Source organism: Urocitellus parryii, chromosome 2, assembly GCF_045843805.1.
Source record: "Urocitellus parryii isolate mUroPar1 chromosome 2, mUroPar1.hap1, whole genome shotgun sequence".
Classification (NCBI taxonomy): Eukaryota; Metazoa; Chordata; class Mammalia; order Rodentia; family Sciuridae; genus Urocitellus; species Urocitellus parryii.
This window is the reverse complement of record NC_135532.1, coordinates 98297809-98316815: the sequence shown is the minus strand read 5'-3', so window position 1 is coordinate 98316815 and position 19007 is coordinate 98297809. Positions and strand designations below refer to the sequence as shown.

The window sequence follows — 19007 nt, the reverse complement described above, 5'->3', positions numbered from 1 at the left end:
GTGGCTGTAACTGGAAAATAGGGATGACCTTTGTTTTTCCCTCCACTACTGGGAAATTCAAGTATAATACCACCATTATGTGCAGTTCATGGATTTGTGAACTACCAAGATGACAGGAGGCCTGAAGCAGAAAGCATAGCTAAAAAGTAGTAATGTAGTAAGGTACACAGGTGTCTCTTTAAAAATGATAGGCATTCTGGGGCTGGGGTTGTGGCTCAGTGGTAGAGTGATTGCTTAGCACAGGTGGGCACTGGGTTTGATTCTCAGCACTGCATATAAATAAATGAATAAAATAAAGGTCCATTAACATCTAAAAATATTTTTTAAAAAATGATAGACATTCTATAAAGTATGAATGTAGTGAGGAAATTTAGAAATTATGTACTTCACTACTCTGTACTTTCAGATGAGTCTAGTTCTAGGTTTCCCCCAAGGTGCATGAAAAAGCCTGAGCCAAACTCCTGACTCAGTGTAGAGTAAGGTTTATTTTTGCATTGGCAGTAGTGACATTTGGGACTAGATAATCCTTTCTTCTATTTTATTGTCCTATGCATTATTCAATATTTAGCTACCCATGGGATGCTAATAGCACACTCTTCCCAAAATTGTCAATCAAAAATGTCTCTAGACATTGCCAAATGTCTCCTGGAGGACAAACTTCTAAGTGAGAACTGATAAGCCATACCTAGAAGTCATAGACAGCCAGGTCTGGCAGACAGTGCCCTCGAGGAGCCTGGTGCCCCTTCACAAACAGTTCTACATTTGGTTGCAGAATTTTCTTCCCTAATACATATAGTACTTAATGAACTAATATTTGAGAATCTCGCCTTAGTTCCTGAAAGGAGTCTGGTCAGGTTGGGATGTTGTTATAATTGTGTTAGGATTAAAAGACTCACCTGAAAGCCCCTGTGTAGCCATAATATGCCTCCTTGCTGTTGGAAGCACAAACACTTGGGCCAATGCACAACTCACAGAGACTGGAATTTTTCTCATACCCAGGGGCACAGCCTTGACTGAAAAATTCATCTGCAAAGAAGGATAAGAAGTCAGGGCTGGGGATATAGCTCATTTGGTCTAGTGTTTGCCTCACATATACAAGGCCCTGGGTTCAATCCTCAACACCCCCCCCCAAAAAAAAAAGAAGAGGAGGAAATCAGCTCTTCTGAGTCACTATAAATAGCTCTTATCTAACACATAATAGGGCCACAAGGTCTAGGAAAGAGAGAACATATTAATTCATTCTGTGATCTGCCACCCACCAACTCAGAATTGCTAAGCTATAGGTTTTAAAAGGAAATTTAATGAGGTTGGGAAAAGGAGTTTATGACCAGTGCCTTTCATGGTGGAGGGGATGCCCTTGAGCACCATGATGGTGTCACCACCAGCAAAAGAGAGAAGAAATAGGATTCCTGAGCTTGTGCCATCTGTTTTCAGATATCCTTTCTCCCTGCTGTTCATTAGGAGAGACTTTCCTATGTCTTCAAGCTCAAGAAAGGGATGGGGAGTTTTCCTTGCAGTTCAGCTGCTCACCCATGACTGTAAATGCACCAGGAGGCTCAAGAGAGTGTAAGCAGTCCTTTGCTGATAGGGAGCCCAAGCTTTCTGAATGTGGCCACAGCTGCACTTTGCTTCATGTCAAACAGGTGTCCCAAAAAAGCACCCTGGTGCAGAGATGTGCTCCCATCTCCAGTCCCCACATACAAGATTTAGAGGCTTCTCCATTTTAAGGAGTTGCCCAAATTTGGAGGCGGCAGAGAGGAAGTACTCAGGAAGATAGTGCAAATCAAAAGCATTGCAAAGCATTTGCTCTGGGGATCTTTACACCGAAAAGTTTAAGGAGATAGAAATAAACTCCTACCTAATCATGCTCAGAGGACACAGAGAATAAGCTGGGATCTACCCCTTAGGAGAACCCTAGGAGCTGGTCAGTGACTCAGTGAGACTGCTAACACCTTCAGAGACCTAGGACTACCCACACTTGTCCAAAACCCCTGTGGCAAAGATTGCTAGCTCTCTATCCAATGTTCATTGCCCTTTGTTTCTTAGTAACAAATATCTAGTCTTATTTGATATAGGAACACACCCAATGATTGATTATATTTCTCTTTTATAGCTAGGAGTGGTGATATACTCAAGTTCTGAGCAATGGGGAGTTAGCGGAAGTAATCAACTAGGCATCCTAAAAGGCTTCTTTCTGACAGCATCTGGCTCTAACTCCTTGGTGCTTGGGGCTGCCTGGATCATGAATGTGATGGATCATAGGGTGGCCTTGAACATGGAAGCCTCGTCCTGGGAATAATGGAACAGAAAGAAGGAAGGAGCCCTCCTGACCATGCCTACCATGGTCTGCACTCCTCTGGTCTTCTTCAGGAGGGATAAAAGTAAACATAGATTCACTTAAGCCATTATGTACGACTGAAATGAACCATCCTGGCCCAGCTCCCGAACCCTTCAGCTCTCCTAGTCTTTTCTGATATTTCCTTAAAGTTTACTTTTACCAAATTTTACTTCCATAGAACCAGGGCCCACAGCATCTTGGACTGCATTCCTCTTCCCCAGGACCTTTCTTTCCAGTGTGTCCCTTGCTGGATTTGCTCACCAAATCTGCAGTGGTTGATTCGGCTATAGAGCAGGCCCATGGGAATGTTCCAGCCAGCTGTCCTGTCTACTGCTGTGTGGCAGGACTTCTTGCCCTTCAAAGAGTTCCAGGTGATATCAGCATCTGATTTCTTTACCACTGCCACAGCATAATATCCTATAAGAAAGATACCAGAAAGGATGTGTAGCCTCCAAAGTGTTTGCTTCAAATTAAAGCCACCATCTCCCTATGGTGGCAAAGATGGCCTGAATCGTTCAGAGTATCTTGAAAGGATCTCTGCAATAACTGACTGTGGTGAAGGACAAGGCATTCTGTAGGGAAAAGCTGAATCTGAACCTCAAAAACAAAATACTATGATAACCACTCCCCTTTATTAAGTACAGTTTTTATGTTTTTAGGTATCAGTTAAAAAATAAACACAAACCCTCAAATACTAAGAATACATTATTATTAAAGCAATAGCTAGTGTACAACCCTTTCCTGAATGCACAAAGTCATTGAAGTGAAAAAACAGCAGTTCACCCTCCAATGTACTATATCAGAGGAGTGGAAACTGAACAGCTAATGTAATGCCCAACATTTCACAAATTAACACTCATTGGGAGAATGTAATAAAAGACCAGTAATTAAAACATAATATTTACTCTCCACAGGATAAGAATGGCTCTTTCCAGATCTGCTAAAGAGCTTGACTCCTTGAGTGATGGGAGAGACTAGGAGGTTGTATTCAGCAGAAGGGACAAGGACAGGCTCACATATGGACAGCCATCTGGAATATGACCCTCAGGGACCTGAGCACAAGGCCCAGTGCTCACCTTGGTATAATATTTTCTAACTTGTGCCTGCCCCATCTTTCCTGATTCACCCCTAGCCAGAGCCCCGGCAAGAGCCAGGTTGGCCTGGGTTCCTGGGGCCAGGTAATTTCCTGTTCCTGGACACCTACCTTTGTAAGACTCTCAGCCCTTTAAGGAGCACATAAGCAAGGTTCTTTGTATAGTTCTCTTATCTAAAAATGTGCAGGTCTCATGTAATTCAAGATGGTGGGAAGCTGTGGGATTTGCTTTTTAGATATATGTCCCTAAACAATCTGTAAGCTCTCTGAGCCCCAGGGTCCTCTGTGCATCCTTAGAAGATGCCTGCCTTATATGATTAAATGAGAAATCCTTTGTACAAGTTATGGCAAATGTAAAGGAATAACCAGCATTATTAATTACTACCTTCCATAACACTTCTGCATTCTAAAAATTTATCTCTTCCATTGCCTTATCTACTTGTGATTTAAATTTCAAACTTACCAACCCCTTCCCCCAAACAGGGGAATTTACCTTATAATCCCCAAGGGTACCAATTCCAACTCACCTTCCTCCTGTAATTTACAATTGGCACTTTCTGCAGGAAATAAAATGAAGAAGGCATTAAACATATACAGATTAGAAAATCATGCCTGTCTCATGTAGCAACTATGAACAAAAAAGAGCTAAATCTATACATGTCACCAAATCCCCAGCAAGTTCATTCAGCTATTGGCCTCTAAAATCTATCCACAAACTGTGAATCTCACATTTCCTGCTCTGTCTGAACAGAGCCTACAGAGGGGTGCCTGCTGGCTATATTTAAATCCCTGCAACCAGGCAGCAGTAAGAAGCATGAGTTCTGGAAACTGAAAGACCTGCCAGGAATCCCCCCTGCTCTGTGCAGACAAGTCACTTTTAGCAGAAACTTCACAGCATAGAGCTTCCATAGAGCTGGAGGGTATGATAGCTGTCATCTTTTCAGATGACTGTGGGGATCCTATGTGAGGGAACCCAGCAACTTGGAAGTAGAAGGCTCTCAGGAGAGGAGAGCTTTAAGATAGCCATGGTGTGAATCAGTCTATGCCTTTTCCATCTTTCCTCTCCATGGCCCAGGAGGAATAAAACCACATCAATGTTTATAGCAGCACAATTCACAATAGCTAAACTGTGGAGCCAACCTAGATGCCCTTCAGTGGATGAATGGATAAAAAAAAATGTGGCATATATACACAATGAAATTTTACTCAGCAATAAAAGAGAATAAAATCATGGCATTTGCAGATAAATGAATGGCATTGGAGAAGATAATGCTAAATGAAGTTAGCCAATCCCCCCAAAAACAAATGTCAAAAAGTTTTCTCTGATATAAGGAGGCTGACTCATAGTGGGGTAGGGAGGGGGAACAGGGGAGAAATAGATGAATTCTAGATAGGGAAAAGGGGATGGAAGGAAAGGGAGGAGACAGGGGATTAGCAAGGATGGTGGAATGTGATAGACATCATTATCCAAAGTACATTTATGAAGACACGAATTGGGTGTCAACCTACTTTATATACAACCAGAGATATGAAAAATTGTGCTGTCTATGTGTAATAAGAATTGTAATGCATTCCACTGTCGTGTATTTTAAAAAAATAAAATGAATTAAATAAAAATAAATAATAAAAAGTTAATGGTAGACAAGAACATAAATAAAGTGCTTTGAAGAAATGAAAAACAAAACAAACAAACAAAACAGCACTCTGTACTTACTATAGTTCTCCGCCATGACAGGCATCAGACCACACTGGCCTGCAATGTAGATATAGCCTCCATCCAAGCTCATGGCATCTGCTTCTCCATTCTGCAAAGACACAATGAATCACAACAGATGAAAAGATGCCATTTTCTGTGCCACCTGCCCTTCCAGCTGTTTCCTTGAAGGGCTTTCCCAGCACCAGCTGTGAATGCCAGAGAAACAGTGGGTGCTGGTACTGAACCCCAAATGGATCAGTCAGGCAGGCCCAATATAGAAAATAAAATGTACGCTCATGTTCACCCAACCAGTATAAGCATCATGAACTGAAGATCAAGGCCACATGTCTTACTGAGTTTATTCAAGAACAAAGACCCATATTCAATCCTCCTGTCTTCTCATAGAACTCACTGTCCCCAAGATGTTCCGACAACATCTTTTTGACCCTAAGCATCTCATCTGAGAGATGGAGGGGTGCAGTTGGGGATGTGTCTGTGGAACAAAGCACCTCTGGATGGAGCTCTGACTTTTCATTTTAGTCCCATTGACGGGGTGCTATTTCAGTGCTGAGTGCCCAACAGATGTTTGATGAGTGAGTCAAATATTTGCAAATGATCTAGTACTCAGAGCTAATAAGTCCCAAATTTCAGAGATGCTTGGATTTAACAAAATTTGCAAGATTTCCATGTGGAAGCTAGAAAGAGGGGAAAAAAGTGGGAGGAGGGGATGGATCTCATAAAAATAGAACTGAGAGCAGTGGAGTACAGGGGAGAGTGAGGGGAGAGAAAGGAGAAGTACTGGGGAAGGAAATTGACCAAATTATATGCATGTACCTACATATCACAATGAATCCCACTATTATGTACAATCATAATGCACCAATAAAAATTTTTTAGAAGATTTACAACACTTTCCTTGGAATATTCCCCTGGCTAAATACTTAATAGCAATATACCATAAAGGAATAATCAGATATGTGGACAATTATTTGGGCAAAATGTATAAGTGAGAAAAATAACAAATGTGATTTATAAAGCAAAAAGAAGACCCAAACTATGCTCAGTGACAAGAAATGGCTAAATAAATTGCAGCCTATCCATACTATAGAATAGTTATCAACATGAAAATATCATGTTTTTCTTTAAAAGACAACTATGGGCATATTTGTTTCTCTCAATGCAGACAAGAATCATTATACAGCAAAAAAAAAAACCTTTTCAACAATGATTTGATTCATAAGCATTTGAAATTTACATAATTTTAAATTAATATATAAATACTGTAAGTAACCAGCTCATGTTTTTTTAATCTTCCTCCACACATCTAAACTTTAAAACATGACCAACATATATAGTGTTTGAAAACTTGAAGTTTTGAAATACTGCTTTCCCAATACATCTCAGAAACATACTTATTCTAACTATAGGTGGCATATTGTAGGAGGGGAAAAAGAAAGAAGAGATATACCAAAAAATGCCCTCTTAATACCCTACCTATCCTGTCGGTTAAAAATGGTGATGTCTCTAGCAATAATGGATTAGGTTGAAGGTGAAGAGTGGAGTGTACCTCAAGGGCTAAGACTAGTATTGCAAGTATTTTCCCATTTGATCCGAGCTCAATGTAGCAAATGGTGCTGAAGGAGCAGAGTTCTTTCCTTCCATACATTTGCTCACTTTCTTCCTTTTAAGCTCTTTGCATTTCAGCTTGAAGGCTCTGTCACCAGAACAGTTTCAGAGCTCACAAATCAGGGCTCATATTAATTTTTAACACATTTTAAACTTTTCCAGATTTGCTGAAATAGCAGCTTCGGAGAGTACCTGTATCTCATTGTCTTTCTGGCAACTGTGAGTTCTTCCCAAGTCCCTTTAAGTCCTTTCTCTTGAGATTAGTTCCTCTTTTGGATTTGGCACCAGAAATCCACTGACAGAGAATGATCTCTGTTTGCACATGCACAAATGTCATCTATTAGTGGGAGTGTTAGAGCTGCTTCTACTTTACCAAGAGAAACATATTCTCCTGCCTGTAGTTTTTTTTTTTTTAACAAAGTCCTTTTCATGATCAATGGTCTTTCAACAACTGTCAAATTCTTCAAGATCTCTAGTACAGAGCCACTTCTGTCCGTGTTCATCTTCAGAAATATCTGCTTTTGTTTTTGCTCCATTTTTGCAAAAAAAAAAAAAAAATCTCATTGTCACATGTTGGCCACCAATAAGAATTTCACTTCTGGGGTGTGGTTTACCACTATTAAGGTGTCCACCTTCCTTCCAGTTCTTTACTTTCATTTCACAGCAAACTCATGGGACTCACACTTCTCCCGATATTGTAAGCCCACCACCCTTGTCCAAGTGATCCAGCTGGAGCAAATCCAGTGAGTCCATGGCCTTGACCAGCAGGAGAGCAAAACCAGACGGCATGAATCTGAATCTGCATGGCTGCAGAAAGTGGAGCACCTCCACACAAAAGAAGCCTATTTCCACCTAGTGAGCACTGAGATGTCCAGAAAACAAAGCTTACACAGTGGAGTGCTGTGCCCTTTTGAAGTCTGTTCCATTTTATACTCATAGGCCATAATAAACAGATCATATTGAAAAGTAATCATTTCATCCACTTTCTTCATGATATTTTTGTAGGTCTGAGCTATGATTTCTAGAACGGCTGCCATCAGTGTTGCTTTCAACCTAGATATAGCCCCTTTTCCTCCACTCTCTCTCTCTCTCTCTCTCTCTCTTTTTTTTTTTTTTTTTTGGTAGTGGGGTGTACCAGGGGTTGAACTCAACCACTGAGCCACATCCCCAGCCCTATTTTGGATTTTATTTAGAAACAGGGTCTCACTGAGTTGCTTAGCACCTCACTTTTGCTGAGGCTGACTTTGAACTCACGATCCTCCTGCCTCAGCCTCCCGAGCCACTGGGATTATAGGCATGTGCCACCACGCCTGGTTTCCTCTCTTTATTTGTAAAGATGGATTCACTAAAAGTCTGGAGGAATTGCCAATTAGACATCCATAAGAAAGACAGACAAGCTCAATATTAATTCTAGAATGCGGAACAGGCAAATATCCAAGGAAAGCATCTTCTCATGGCCGTGGAATTTGTTCCATCATTCTGATTATAACAGTAACATTACGATGGGAGATCATGGATCCCTTATTAAAGAAGCCTGTGCATTCACTTATGTGCACAGTTACTGCAATGTCTAAAGAATCTGGTTCCCTGTGAAATCTGTTTTCCATGCTCACCTTCACTTTCTCCTGCAGTCATGACATGCATGGTAACATCTTTGTAAAACTTGGCCAGTGCAGTGGTTTCCCATCAACAGTGATGATGTGTCACAGGTGTGGGACCTAATAAACTATGTCCTTCAATTTTGTTTGCAAGAGTTCTTACTAGCACTGATGTTGGTCACTTCTGTTTCATCTAATCCATGAACAAATCCTGGACCTCTTAAGGTAGCATATCATGTAATAAGCTGATTGTTACCCAAGAAATACACTTGTGCAGCAATCAGCCACTGAGCTCTCTAAGCAAATATGCTGATTTTGGTCCTTGCTTTCCATCCCAACATCTGTAAATTATCTCCAAAAGTAAAGGCTCATGATGACATTTTAGGAAAGCACAAATTATAGTGTCCAAGAATAACTCTTAAAAAATGTTTCTATTTGGTTGAATTTTGTCTTCCTTATTTAAGATTTCATGTATTCCCAAGAGTCTTGCATTACTTAAATTTGTTTTTGCATACATGAATTTATTTTGCAGCTAGTGCATCCATCCAACATGTAATACTGAAGACAAATTATCCAAGCTGTTAACAGATCGGTAGATAGACTCAGGTTTTGAGATGATGGGCTTTGCTTTAATTTGGTTTGATTTTTCTTGTCTTGATTCAGACAAAAAATAAATAAATAAAATGGAATATATGTTAAAATAGTATAAAGCAATATTTTAAGATGTATGAAATGTAAAAGAATGAGGTTGATAGTCTGGTTTTCATTTCATAATTTCACATAAAATTATGTGGTTATTCATAAGTGCTCAAAAGTAGAATTGACAGATTTTAGCAAGAATTAGTGATGATGGAAGGAAGTCCTAGTGCCTTTAAGATATGCACCTTACCGATTCAATATAAAAGACCTAACTCAAGAACAGCAAAAGGAAGCGATGCACAGGGCAAAGAACTGGGGGGTGGAGGGGATTCAGAAGCTTGGAGCTCTCTTGCCCTCGCCAAACATGCCACCCTGCTAGCACCTCGATGTATGCATCAACACAGAGGCTCCAAATCACATTTTTTAAAGAATGGTTGATAATATGGGAAAAGCTACTTAGATATCATAGGGTGAGTAAAAGATCGTAAGCAACCTATATGATATGATCCCAATTCAATAATTTTCTCTGAGTTACATGATTATAAGTACTTTTGATTTTCTTCATTATGTCATTCAGGATTTTCCAAAATTCTCTAGAAGCAAACATGGAATACTCTTATAATCAATGAAGCAACTTGTATCTGCCTACAAAATCAATACAGAATCCTACCACACTCATCATGGCAGCCCATAGGTCCCCAGACACTCACACTATCAGCAGGACATGGCTTAGCTTGCCTGAGTCCTACAGGCATCCTTCAGATCCACAAACTAAGGTTCTGAACCTTCTGGGGCTGCCGTGCTCATACAGTCAGTGCAAGGATCCTGGAAACCAGGGTTTCCTCATCCCTCCCAGCTCAGCCTTAGTAGTGGCCAGCAGGTAGCAACAGCAGGGAGGCTGCCCTAGGGAGGGGAGAGTGACATACCATGATCTTGGTAATGCAATCCTCAGTGGTCTCTGCCGATTCACACACTATTTTCCCTCCACTGTTGATGCTCCACTCATCGCACTTGAGCCTCTCGTGATGGCTAAGTGCACACCACTTCACGGTCTTGCATTCATCCACTGGGCTTTCTGGGCCTGTAGCACAAGAAAAAGAACCAGAATTCAGAAGAGAGAGGCCCCCTGCTGTTGCCTGGTGTCTACTGAAGCAGCAGGAGCACACGGTCAGTGCAATTAAAAAAAAAAATGGACAACTTTTCATCTTTCAGACTCAGTCCCCAAGTCACTTCCTCAGGGGCCTCACCTCCACCCCCAGGCCAGGGCCTATTTTGACTTATTTTGCATTCTTTTTAGGACCACAGTAATTTCTTGTTATTGCACTCCCCTCCTAAGCAGATCTTTCATTTGTAATTGATCATTCAATTATGGGACTACTCATCCAACATTTGTCTTCTCCCTGGTCTGAAAGTTCTAGGGCAGCAGAATCTAATATATGTTTGTATGTCCAGCACTTAGCAGAGCCCATGGCTATATATTCGATGCATGTCCATTGAGTGAATGAATGATCACTCAAAACCACAGTGACCCAATGAGATTCTGGACCGGGATCCACCTTTCTAGAACTCCAACTTTATTATGGCCCATGTTGGCCATAGTGCTGGCTGGAGATGTGGAATCTGTAGAAACTTCATTTTTATTTTACTTATTTTGTGCCCATTCACAAAGTGAATAGGGCAATCCTGATTTATGCAAGGGAAATAATATTAGTGACAACCCAAGTCATGTACATTATGAATTTCCTTTAAAGCCTTTGGTGATGTCCGGTCCATCATGGCCAAGGCCATTTAGCTCACAGGAAGGGCAGAAGAAAGAAACACCAGGAGAGGCTTTGGTCCCTGGAAAGATTCTATCCCTAAACCCTGCCCTTGCCAAATTTCTCAAGCTGGTCCTTCCTGAGTACTTACATATGCCTTCCCGTAGATTCCGGACGGCAGTAACATACTCATAGCCCAAGTACAGTCTAAAGTCCATCTTAGGGGGCACCCTAAGGAATCCCAGGGCAGAGTCCTTAAACAGCAGGTTCTTCCCATGAGGAGAGCTGAACAGCTGGAAGTCGCCAGATTTGCCTTTGCCGAAATGTTCCTGTTCACAGTAAAATGAATAGTGAATGGCCACAGGGAGGAAGAGAAGCCAAAAAATGGAATCAAAGAGGAGACAAAAAAAACCTCAGAAATAAAATTAAAAAAAAAAAAAAGAAAGAGAAACTTCAAGATGTCAGGAGAGAGGACAGTCAGGAGTGCTGTTGCCCACCTAGCATCGTCTCTGCTCACTGCCTTCTTAGGACCATGCCACATTGTTTCCCTGAGTGGGTTTCAGGCCTGTCTTCCTGAATGGTTGAGAGAGGCTCATTGAGAACAAGAAATGCATCTCATCCAAAGGCTGGCAGGGTATAAACCCTCCAAGGGGAGATGTGAGGGCTGAAGGAGAGAAGGTTGGCTTGACCTTAAACACCACCTCTCCAGAGGGGTAAAATGAGCAGTGCAAGCAGCTTCCATTGAGTGAATGAATGATCACACAAAACCACAGTGACCCAATGAAGATTCTGGACCGGGATTCACCTTTCTAGAACTCCAACTTCATTATGGCCCATGTTGGCCAAAGTACTGGCTGGAGATGTGCAATCAGGGAATCAGACATTGGGAGAGAGGTTGTTTACAGAAGGAGGGTCATGAGAGTCTTCATGGAGGTGTTGGTGTTTGCCCTGGGCCTTGAAGGCCTGGTTTAGAGGGAAGGGAATGAACTAGAACAACAGGACCCTCTTCAGATGTCACCAGTCAAAAAGGCAAAGGGTGGTGGATGGTAATACCAAAGGAGGTTCCCTGCTGCCGTGTGAGGAGTCCCAATTCAGGGGCTTCTTGAGAAGCTGATTATGTGTGGCAGGGTTCCTACTGTGTCCTGGCACATAGTGACCAGAAGGTGAGAAGAAAACTTTCCCAAATCCAAGCAGAGGGCTCTAAGCAGGGGAGAGGATGGTGGGTGGGGATACCTGAGCCTGGTTGAGAAGCTCCCAGATCAGATCTTCCTTGCCATCCACGGTTCGAGCCACGACAGCATGAGAAGGAACCCGGGCCAAGTGGCAATTCTCATATTCATCCACAGGCTTCCGGGTGTTGTCTGGGCAAAGCAGCTCATACTGGTCCCTGTCAGCCTTCTGTTCCAGGTTCTCTGGGGAAGGAAAGTCCAGATGAGCCAATTGCTGGTGGAACTAGGGTGCCCCCTACTCTCCCCTGCAATCCTGTTGATAACAGAAAGTGGGAGCTGAGAGGTTTTGAGTGAACCCTGAGGACCATGGAACATGCAGGAAAATGACTGCGCAGCCAGATGAAGGCCTGCAGACTTCTGATATCCGTGCAGCAAAACTGTCCCACATCCCATGCGTCTGATCTCATCAGGATGACTGACAGGTCAAGGTCAGCCAGACTAGCTCCCAATCCTTAGATACAGGTATACTGCCCCAGAGGCAGATTAACTTGTGTAAAGAGGCTGTATAATGCAAAAAGGCCCAAGAATCCAGATGGGGAACCCAAAAGTACCAACCTCTGCACAGGAAGAAACCCAAGCAATGATACAAGAGAAACACTGTATGCCCCTGTCTACCTAGTGAGCATGGAAAAGCGGGCAAGGAAGAAGAACTCTCACTCCTTAGAGAGGAACTTCCAGAATCTTCTTCCATCACTTACCAAATATGGTCAAGTGTTTGACAAAGGCCACCTCCCCAGCATCGTCTTTCAGACACCTGTGTGAAAGAAACACATTAGAACACTCTTACAAAACACTCTTGGGCACCAGGAGGGTCTGATCCCACTTTCCAGCCCTCAAATGGAAACAGAGTCTTGGAGAAGCCTCTGAGGCAGCACCATGGGGAGCTGATATTCAGGATACCAGTGGGATGGGAGAGGTGATTGATTCCCAGGAGATGAAAGGTCCTGTACCTTATGTTGTCCAAAAGCAACAAGAACAAATTGAAGGTATTTTAATGTTAAAAAAATATTCTTTGAGTCCTGGTATGTCTACCTTCTCTTAAGGGTAGAAAAGTGCCCTTGGTTTATGATAAAACTTTAGGATATAGCCAAGACAAAATCAGGGAGCAAGAAACCAGCCACATGGGCTTCTAGATAGGGGAATTAAGGGGAGGTAGGGGAGGTAGGTGCTTGGAGCCTGTTATACTGCTGCATGGTGAGTCACTGTAAGGTGGTCACTGTATGGTGAGCCTGCCTGCCTGTCACTAGGGACATGCCTGTCCTTTCAGACTCTGCTCAGTCCAGCAAGAGGAGACATTAGCCAGGCTTCAGGGCTGTGAGGAGAAAGAAAGGACCCCCAAAGAGGGGACTGATCATCAGGGAAAGGGGCTGTCCTGGCCTCTGGAATCCCAGAGGTACCACCATCTCACTGGGAGCAGTTGGGACTTCCTAATAGGCAAGCGGGGCTCTACTTGGGGCTAGCAAAGAACTCTGAGGACATTTGGCACTTTGGCCAGCAGGGGGCAGTGGTCAGTCTTACTCACTTGAAGGCGCCTGAGTAGCCGAAGTATGGTTGAGCAGTGGAGCAGCCACACCCTGGACACAGCTGGCACAGTTGAGGGAAGGCGACTCCATCTGCACACGGGACGCAGCTGCCCGAGAAGAAACTGGCCACTGCTGCTCAACACAGAGAAATGGACCACAAGGCATAAGTGAGGCTGGCCAAAGCCAATGGCGTCGCCCAGCCTCCATTCACCAGAAAACAGGGTGAAGGGGGTTAAAATAAAACCAACCATCCCAGTCCCAGCTCAGTCTTACTTGTGTTAACTTGTCAGAATCCAGGGTTTTCAAACAGGAACAAGTGAACCCCTGTCCTGCAAACACCCAACCAAGGAAACAGGTCTAGGCCCCTTCCCTGCCCTGTGAGAGGCTGGATCAGTTTCCAGAGGTCCCTCTGGGACCCATACACTAGAAATGGGAGGACTTCCCAGAGGAGTGCCGGCCAACCTCATGGCCAGCAGACAGTCACCAGAGCAGCCTCCAGCAGAACGGGGCACACATCATCCCAGACAGAAACTCTAGGGAAGTAAACAAGAGGGCCCAGCCCTGCGGTCCAGGCTAAACCCTTTGAGGACCCTGATGCTCTCTTTCTTCCCCTTCTCAGAAAAGCCTCTGCTGAAATGTTGGGAGCTCAGAGCAGAAAAGGCTCAGCCGCCACTTCCCAAGGGCAGCTGGTGCAACAGACCTGCCAGATTCAAGGTGGTTTACCTCCCCTTCCAACATGGAGTTCAGCCCACATGTTCAGCTGATCATAGCTGTGTGACCCCTGCGTGGCCTAGGTAGGTATATCCAGGGTAGAGAGGCCAGCTTACCTTTCTCAAGAGGCTTCCGGGGCTCAGGTAAGTTACAGTAAAGCAAGCCTATGGGGATGTTCCACCCAGCAGACCTGCCCAGGCCTGTGTGGCAGGACTTCTTGCCTCGGAGCTGGTTCAGCTGGAAGCCACTGCCCTTCTTCACCACGGCAACAGCATAATAGAAGGTTTGTGGATCTGCAAAGGGATGGCATGAGTGGAAGACCCTTAACCCGGCACAGAAAAACACTGCACCTGTCCCCCAGGCTCTTGAGGAGAGAAGGGGAATCCAGAGGTTGTCTCTATTGAGTTGGGTGGCAATGAAGAGGGCGTCAGGGAAAGCTTCCTAGGCTTTCAGGAGAAAGAAAAGACAGAAGGTGTGTTTGTAATCCCTCCAGGCAAACACAGGGGCTAGCACCAAAGTGTTCTACCTACCCTGGCCTTACAGTGTTTTTGCCTACATCTACCCATCCAAGGCTACCAGGGAACTGAAGCTGTGGGTACAAAGGGTCCCATTCCCCACCTCTCTCAAAGTATTTCCTGTCCCCTGCCATGGGCATGGACTGTCAAGTTGGTCTCAAAACACACTTTCTGAGCTGTTAAGGTCCCAGGGCATGTTCCAGAGTGGGCTCTCCCACACACATGGCACCGGTGGTTCTAGAAGACCTCCAGGGTCCTTGGACATAGCACCAGCCCCCAACGACCCTCAGACCTAGCCTTCTGTTTCTCCAGTGAGCACATGATTGGCCCAGTGGGTCAAGATCAGGTACACTAGCTCTCAACCAGTCCAAAGCCCACAGAGGGTGTGCTCTGTGCTTGAGGTGACCGACAGGGCTCTTCTTCCCCAAAGACGAACAGTTATTAGGATTTAATATCCAATGCCTGCCTGTGAAATACAAGACTCATTATCTACCAGAAGGTGAGGGCCACAGACTCCCTCCTGGAGGCCCGAGAAGAACTTACTCTCTGGTGTCCCGTAGAATTCTGCTGCCACAGGCTTCAGGTTGTTGGGAGTCAGGCCTGCCTCGTACACCAAACCCGCATCTAGGGTCACAGCATCTGCTTCATTTGCCTGCAAGAGAACAGGCCAGACCTTGAGGATGAAGCCCTCACTTCCAAGGAAGGCCCGCCTAAACCCAGCCAATAGGGAGTGACTAGCGGGGCTCCACAGGCCTAGAGACAGAAGAACCCTCAACTTGGCCAGACCACACACAACACTGCTAGATTTGGTGGACCCCATCACCCTCAAATGAGCACTTGGCCACCATATTCCTTTTCCTGCATAGAGGAAGGAATGGGTTATTTTTCTCTTTTCCCTGGTGAAGTGTCCAACTCCTGGCTAAAAATCCTATGTGGTTGGTACCCTGGGCAATTGCAAAGGGTTGACCTGGCAGGTCTGGTGGGAGAAATCTTCCCTCCCTGTCCCAGACCTGGGCACAGTCATTGCACTGAAGTCTCTGAAGGGAACGATAAAAAAGAGCTCAGGACCCTATGGATGGCCGTGCTCCCTTCCCAGAGACCCCTATGTCTTGAGACTTCCATGAGATCTTTCTCAGGTGCCTTAGTGGGGACCTTCCTCTAGACAGGGATGGAGACCTCGAAGACACTTGTCTCCCCCCATGCCCCCCGACTCAGTGCTCAATACTTTTCCTTCCTGTCCTGGGCCCATAAAGCTGCAGGAAGCTTTCATTCAAGGTTTGAGCACTATCTTTGGATCTAACTACATGGTTAAACTAAGTGATCATCATTACTCCCATTTTTGCTTATTTTGGGGATAGTTGTCTTCTTTGACACCTAGAAGCTTTCCTGTCCATCTCAGCTCCATTTTACAAGTAAGAAAACAGGGGTTCATAAAGGTTAAGTCACTTTCCCAGGCCCCACAGACAGTAAGTCAAGAGGCTGAGATTTGCGTTCAGGAAGCTTGGATTTGTTTTTTATCACTTCACTGCTTCTTCGGGGATTTTGTTTGTTTACCTTGTGCTTCTATGAATCCTCATCTTTAAATCAATAAGTCACTTGAAATTTTATAGCCGCCTTCCTACTACATCTACAGTTTCTTTCTTTTCTTGAATTCTTACAGTAAGCCAAACCATGTTTTATATACCCTTAAAACATATTTTCACTCCTTTTTTCTGCTTCAGATATTTTTAATCAAAATGATTTTTCCAGAAGCGCTTGCTAGTTCTCTATAAACGGTTCTTATTGATTAAATTATAAGGCCAAAACTACATAGCTCCTTGATCTTTGCCATGTTACAGGTAAGTAATAAAAACAAGTATTTCTAAGTGAAATAAAAACTGCCATAAGCCAAACTCTTTTTTCTGGTTGAAAAAAAATTTTTTTAAATATATATATTTTTAGTTGTAGATGGACACAATACATTTATTTGTTTGTTTGTTTGTTTATTTATTTAATGTGGTGCTGAGGATTGAACCCAGTGCCTCACACATGCAAGGTAAGCACTCTGCTGCTGAGCCACAATCTCTGTTGGATTTTTTCATTGTTTTATTATAATAAAATGTATGTAACATAAAATTCACCATTTCAACCCTTTTAAGTGTACATTTTAGTGGCATTAGGCACATTTACATTGTTGTTTATCACCCCTACTTTTTTATCTTCTCAGACCGACTCTGTGCCTATGAAATAGTTTCTTCCCATCTCCCCGCACCACACACCCACCACCTTAGGCTCTGGTAACTATTATCCCACTTCCTGTCTTTATGAGTTTGACTGTTGTAGGCACCTCATGAAAATGGAATCATGCAGCATTTGTTCTTTTGTATTTGGCTTACTTTCCTGTTCATCTATGCTGCAGCATGTATCAGAATCTCATACATTTTTAAGGCTGAAAACAACTCATAGTGTGTGTGTGTGTGTGTGTGTATACACTTGCTCACACACATTTTGATTATCTGCCCACTCACCTATAGGCAGTTGCGTTGTAAAAACATATCTGTGTGCATGGGTGCATGTATGCATGCACATATGTTCACGGTGCTGTGGTCCCCACCAAACCCTAGGCCTCATAGGCAAGCTTTCTATCACTGAGCTATACACCCAACCGGATAAAAGCATATCTTTAATATGACAAAGCACATCAAAAAATTTTAGATTGTCAATACATCTCTTTTCAGTGTCATAAACAGGAGACACAATGGACCCTTGTGTTCCACACAACTACACTCCAGATATAAAGCTCTTTGTGGTTATTTAAACCTGTTGGCACCTTCCCCACCCCACCCCACCCCTCACGCCACTGACTCAAAGTGAATAGCAAATAAGAGCTTTGCCCAGTGCAGTGGGGGTTGGAGAGTGGTCAGGGACCTGGACTTACTTGGCCAGGACACCAAAACCTTGGACAGGAGTCACTGGAGCCTCAAAGGCCCTAGAAGTCAGGAAGCCCAGACCTAAAACAGGAGCCCCAACACAAGAGCGGCAGCGATTCCCAGGGGCAACCTGGACCAGTAAGAGGTCAAGCCTGACCTCACAGTTCAGATGAACAAACCCAGAAGAAGGTGAGCCACAGCGAGTGTGCTGGGGAGAAGCCAGGTGACAGGGAGGCAAAGCCATCAAGAAGATACTGATACAGGAGCAGGAAGGACACAACAGGCCAATTGTTTAAACCAGTGCTGATTTCCACCTGGCTGAATCTACCTATTCCACACTTCCCTTCCAGCCATCTCCACCCGCTTGCTTTGCTCAGAGAACTAGAGAACTTTCTGCGAGTGACAAGCCCATCCAAAGCCCTGCACCAAAAGGCTTAACCATACTCCAGCATGGCTTCAAAAAGCACGAGGCCATGTCCCTAGGACAACCCAGCCCTCTCAACATGCCTGCCTGAGAGAGTGCGACACTACAGGAATGTTCACATTTCCTTTCACTAACACACCTGACCTCCCTTTCTAAGAGCAATCAGTGAAAAAGGCTTACAATTGTGAATCTGTTATGTCTTGTAACTCTGGAAGCATCTCTCAAGGACCTGAGAGCCATTCCTTTGAGATATAACCATCAGGAAGGATAGGGCATCTGTCTCCCTATCTCTGTGTGAGGGTAGAACCCTCAATGCCTAGTAGACACAGCCTGGTATATTTTCCCTGCTCGCCTCTCAAAGAGACCGTCCCTGACCACTCAGGCCAAAGCAGGTTTCTCTGTGAGTCCCTGTCAGAACACTCTCCTCTTTCCCTTCCTTGTCTGTACCACATTTTGAAATGAGTTGTTTACTCATGCATGTATTTTCCCTCTCTCCTGACTAGGATGTGAGCTCCTCAGGGTAGAGACCACGTGTGTTGAACTCCCCTCTGCAGCCCATGACCCCCGCACAAGATGTGACACATGTTCATTTGCACAGGGGATATACAGAAGGGATGAAGAGTATTTTTGTAGACCTCGAGAACAAAGGGATCAGCCTTCATCTGCAATCAGGATACTATTCTCCCTCCCTGTGTGCATCCCTCATTTTCTTCCCAAGGATGTATCAAGAACTTCCAGGGCTGGCCATGTAGCTCAGTGGTAGAACAACATGTTTAGCACTGCAAGGCCCTGGGTTCAATCCCCTGCACCACCAAAGGACACCAGCTTCCAAATGAGGTCATATAATTATTATGATAGAACACTTTCTTATTTCTTCCCGGAATTCACAGACCTTTGTACCTCAAAAAGTCAACTTTCAGAGCACATTGGCTTTTGATTTTTTTTTAGA

At 44.0% G+C, this 19007-nt stretch overlaps 1 protein-coding gene and 1 pseudogene across 1 annotated transcript in view; both read right to left on the bottom strand.

Moving 5' to 3' along the window:
• LOC113179327 (serotransferrin-like) overlaps positions 1-19007 on the bottom strand; it is a 49327-nt gene that overhangs the window by 27844 nt on the left and 2476 nt on the right. The window contains 11 exon segments of the mRNA XM_026383893.2: positions 897-1026; positions 2600-2755; positions 3959-3988; positions 5146-5236; positions 9917-10071; positions 10899-11076; positions 11981-12159; positions 12675-12730; positions 13499-13631; positions 14327-14503; positions 15269-15377. Coding sequence (XP_026239678.2) covers positions 897-1026; positions 2600-2755; positions 3959-3988; positions 5146-5236; positions 9917-10071; positions 10899-11076; positions 11981-12159; positions 12675-12730; positions 13499-13631; positions 14327-14503; positions 15269-15377 — 1394 coding nt within the window.
• On the bottom strand, positions 6866-8231 carry LOC113179274 (fatty acid CoA ligase Acsl3 pseudogene; annotated as a pseudogene).